The sequence below is a fragment of the Notothenia coriiceps genome, unplaced genomic scaffold, assembly GCF_000735185.1.
Source record: "Notothenia coriiceps isolate Sejong01 unplaced genomic scaffold, NC01 NC01_scaffold00026613, whole genome shotgun sequence".
NCBI lineage: Eukaryota > Metazoa > Chordata > Actinopteri > Perciformes > Nototheniidae > Notothenia > Notothenia coriiceps.
This window is the reverse complement of record NW_011359314.1, coordinates 413,996-417,455: the sequence shown is the minus strand read 5'-3', so window position 1 is coordinate 417,455 and position 3,460 is coordinate 413,996. Positions and strand designations below refer to the sequence as shown.

Genomic DNA, 3,460 nt, shown 5'->3' with positions numbered 1-3,460 from the left:
CACTTTCTGATGTCTTTTATACATAAAGATGTTTCCCCGGTGTGTCAGGGAACTCACGCAGCGTCAGAAAATAAAACCCTCTCTCTTTTCCTCCGTTCCCAAATCTCTAAAAATGGGGGAACAACGGAGCTGATCCAGATTTGCGTCCGATATGACGTAATATCTGAAATGTGGACCCACGGGCCTATCAGAAACTTTGCTATCAGAAACAATGCCCGACTTTTTTGGACGTAATATGGTCTTTGTTTACGTTATCATCGCTAACACTCAGAGCTAACCTGTACTGGACAGCATGTGTGTGAAGAAGCAGGAAATAAAAAGGAACTCACCTTGTGGTATAACCGGCAAGAGAGAAAGCCTTTGAGCTCCATACTGTTTCAGAAATAATCCTTGATAATCCATGATATGGCGTTTCATCACCGCAGTATTTAGTTTAGACAGTAGCTGCCGGGTCCCGCATGAGCTCAGCCCCCTCCTTTTATTTTTTTATCAAGCTTTATACCCAAAATCAGCACTTTTGAAACAGGAAGTGAAATAGAAGGATGTGAGGCATGGCTAGAATGGGTGATCTGTTTGGTATTTTGAGCAAAACACTTTATAGACATGTTTTTTATATTTTTGTATTTATCTGAGACCTATGCTATTGCCTAAAAATAGCATGATAAGTGAACTTTAAGCAAATGTGTGAACCCTGATTTTTCCCTGTCCCTCAGCCCTGATGCTGCACACGCTGGTCCAGGAAGGCCTGATCTCAGAGTTCACCTTCTTCTTCATACTAGAGACCACCAGTGAGCTGCAGGGAACCAAACAGGTATCACACATTCATCAAAACCTGAATACATCTGAATCTGCAGCTGCCTTTGGCTTTATAGTGAAAAACAAGATAGCTGTTAAACATTGTGGAACCTTTAGCCACTGAAGAGCCAGATGTTTTCCTAGACGTAGACCAAAACGGAGTTAAATACACTAAAGCGAGAGAGTGTAAATCTAGGGGGTAGTGAGACGCTTATTGAGAGGAAAAGATGAAAAAACATGGATGTGTTACTCTTGATTTCTCTTTTTGTCTGCTTTTTAATGTGACAATCTGGTCTCTTTTTTCAATAAAATAATTTAAGACATTTTAGGGAAATATGACTTTTTGGTGCTCATTGTTCACATTATAGGATGCAATCTGTGATAACGTGGATAAAGTAGACCCTCCTTCATTGTGAGCCAGGTTTGTTGATGTAGATGTTTTATAGTTTGAAACAGATCTTCTCTAACTTCTGTGTCCTGTGTGTTTCCAGCTGAGCCAGGCTACACGCTGGCTGCTGGCCCGTGCCCCCCCGCTGCTCCCTCTCTCCTGTCAGACCCTGGTGCAGCTGGTGGAGGACGCGCTGAGTCGTGAGTTCAGCCCCAGAGTCTACGCCCACCACCAGGATCGCGCCGCTGCCCTTCTCCCCCCCCAGGAGCCAGCGCCTGTCATCCAGCTGTACAACGCTGTCCTGGCTCACCTTGCTGACAAAGTGTCGTCTCCGGACCTCAGCAGACTCTCCTGGCCCCCGGGCGAGTTCTGCCTGCAGGAATCCCAAGACTTTGTCCCTCATCTGGGCTGGAACTCTCCCAAGCACCTGGCCTGGCTCCGAGAAGCTATCCTTAGCCTGCAGCTGCCCAAGTGGGAGCAGATCTCTGCCACAGGTCAGTGACTGAGATAGAGAATTGTCAAAAGAAATCGGCCTTTTCCACTGGCAACGTATTAATGTCATTAGTACGTAGTAATTAGTTATCGATATGCGTCGGCCGTAGAAAAACTACTAAAAGTGCATCTTGATACATCTCTGTGCGTTCTTATAGTTTAATGTGGGCTGTTTTAAACTTGGACAACAGTGAAAAATATATAAATTCCTTTCTACGACTGGAATTTAAATGTAAAAAGGAAAGTGAAACTAAAGGGTTGCTCACACTCACCCTGCTGTCCACTCTTGATTTCCAAGTAGTATGATTGTATGAAACTATTGCAATAAATAATACTTTATGCAAAATATACAAAACGTGTAAGACCTATACATCAACTACTGTGCATATCACCGATCAAAAATGATGTAAAATAAGTATGACATAAGAAACGGCATCCAAATCGGTAAATACTGTGAAATGTTTACTTTATTTGATCATTTTACAGTAATTATCATTATGTTCATAGTGAGCCTCTTTGTTTAACATATTGTTGAAGGTAAGCACTTTGTCAATCCATGGCATGCATGGAAAATGCTTAATAAGCACCATAACTAACATGATCTGGGTGTTTCTATCACGATGGGTAGTTTCCGTCAACAGCCGAACAATGCATCATTTTAAATGTTGCGACCGCAAGGAATTGTGGGACAGCATAATCTTCTTTCCTTCTGATGGTCCAGTGTATCGTATAGTAAATCAAATAATAAAGGAAGCATTGTAGCTCATTTCCTTAGAAACCAGAATTCCAACAGCTCTTATTGTGGCCACCACTTCATTTAAAACCTTTATTGATCCCTGTTAGGAAAGCAGCAACAGGAATACAATTACAACACAGGATAGGACAGGACATGGGACAATTAGGTACTTTCCCTAATTTAAGAACCCTTCTCGACAAAAACGCCTATTTGACTGTAACCTAATAATCATTGTATTATTCTCCTTCCCCACTGCTGTATTATCTCTCTCTCTCTCTAGACTCGTGGCCTGAGCTCTGCGCCTCCATCTTCCACTTCTCCGCTCAGATCCCAGTCTCCCGCCGCAGCCAGCCCCTCCTGATGTCCCGGCTGGAAAACCTCCTGGAAAGGGTCAGGGTCAAGGGTCACCGTACCCAAACCTCCAGATCCAGCCGTGGCGACGAGGACGTGTGTCCGACCTTCAATCAGATCCCTTGGGACGACATTCTGGTGATCTGCATCGACCACAAACTGAAAGACTGGCAAATCCCCGAACCCCCCGTCTCTGAAGGTGAGGACATTCTGAAGGGAGCCTATCAGGGAACTTCTCTTGATTTCTGACGTGTATTACAATACTTCATTATTGGTTTTGTTGTTTTAGATGCTGTTACAGACGATGGGGAGATCCTGGTTTACTTCCCCATTGAGACCCTGAAGGGGTTCAGGCCCCCTGGGGAATGGACTGAGGTCATCAGACAAACACACAGAGAGAAGCAGCAAGAGGAGGAAGGGTAAGAACATACTAAAAGAGACAAATACAAATAGTAAAAATCACATGTTTACCTGTAGTGATTTATACACTGAACAAAAATATAAACACAACACTTTTGTTTTTGCTCCCATTTTTCATGAGATGAACTCAAAGATCTAAAACAGTTTCTATATACACAAAATAACCATTTCTCTCAAATATTGTTCACAAATCTGAAAAAATCTGTGATAGTGAGCACTTCTCCTTTGCCGAGATAATCCATCCCACCTCACAGGTGTGGCATATCAAGATGCTGATT

The 3,460-nt window shown here is 43.1% G+C and overlaps 1 protein-coding gene across 1 annotated transcript; it reads left to right on the top strand.

The window, feature by feature from the left end:
- Positions 1-717: 717 nt before the first annotated feature.
- LOC104957275 (germinal-center associated nuclear protein-like) lies at positions 718-3,200 on the top strand. The gene is made up of 4 exons (XM_010784891.1): positions 718-811; positions 1,287-1,677; positions 2,692-2,961; positions 3,052-3,200. The coding sequence occupies exons 1-4, from the start codon at positions 719-721 to the stop codon at positions 3,183-3,185; spliced, it is 888 nt and encodes a 295-aa protein (XP_010783193.1). The 5' UTR covers position 718; the 3' UTR covers positions 3,186-3,200.
- The last annotated feature ends 260 nt before the right edge of the window (positions 3,201-3,460 follow it).

Coding starts and splice junctions, on each gene's coding strand:
- LOC104957275 (XM_010784891.1), top strand. CDS start 719: ATGCTGCACACGCTGGTCCAGGAAGGCCTGATCTCAGAGTTCACCTTC. Junction 1,678..2,691: donor GGAGCAGATCTCTGCCACAG/GTCAGTGACTGA, acceptor CTCTCTCTCTAG/ACTCGTGGCCTGAGCTCTGC. Junction 2,962..3,051: donor CGAACCCCCCGTCTCTGAAG/GTGAGGACATTC, acceptor TTGTTGTTTTAG/ATGCTGTTACAGACGATGGG.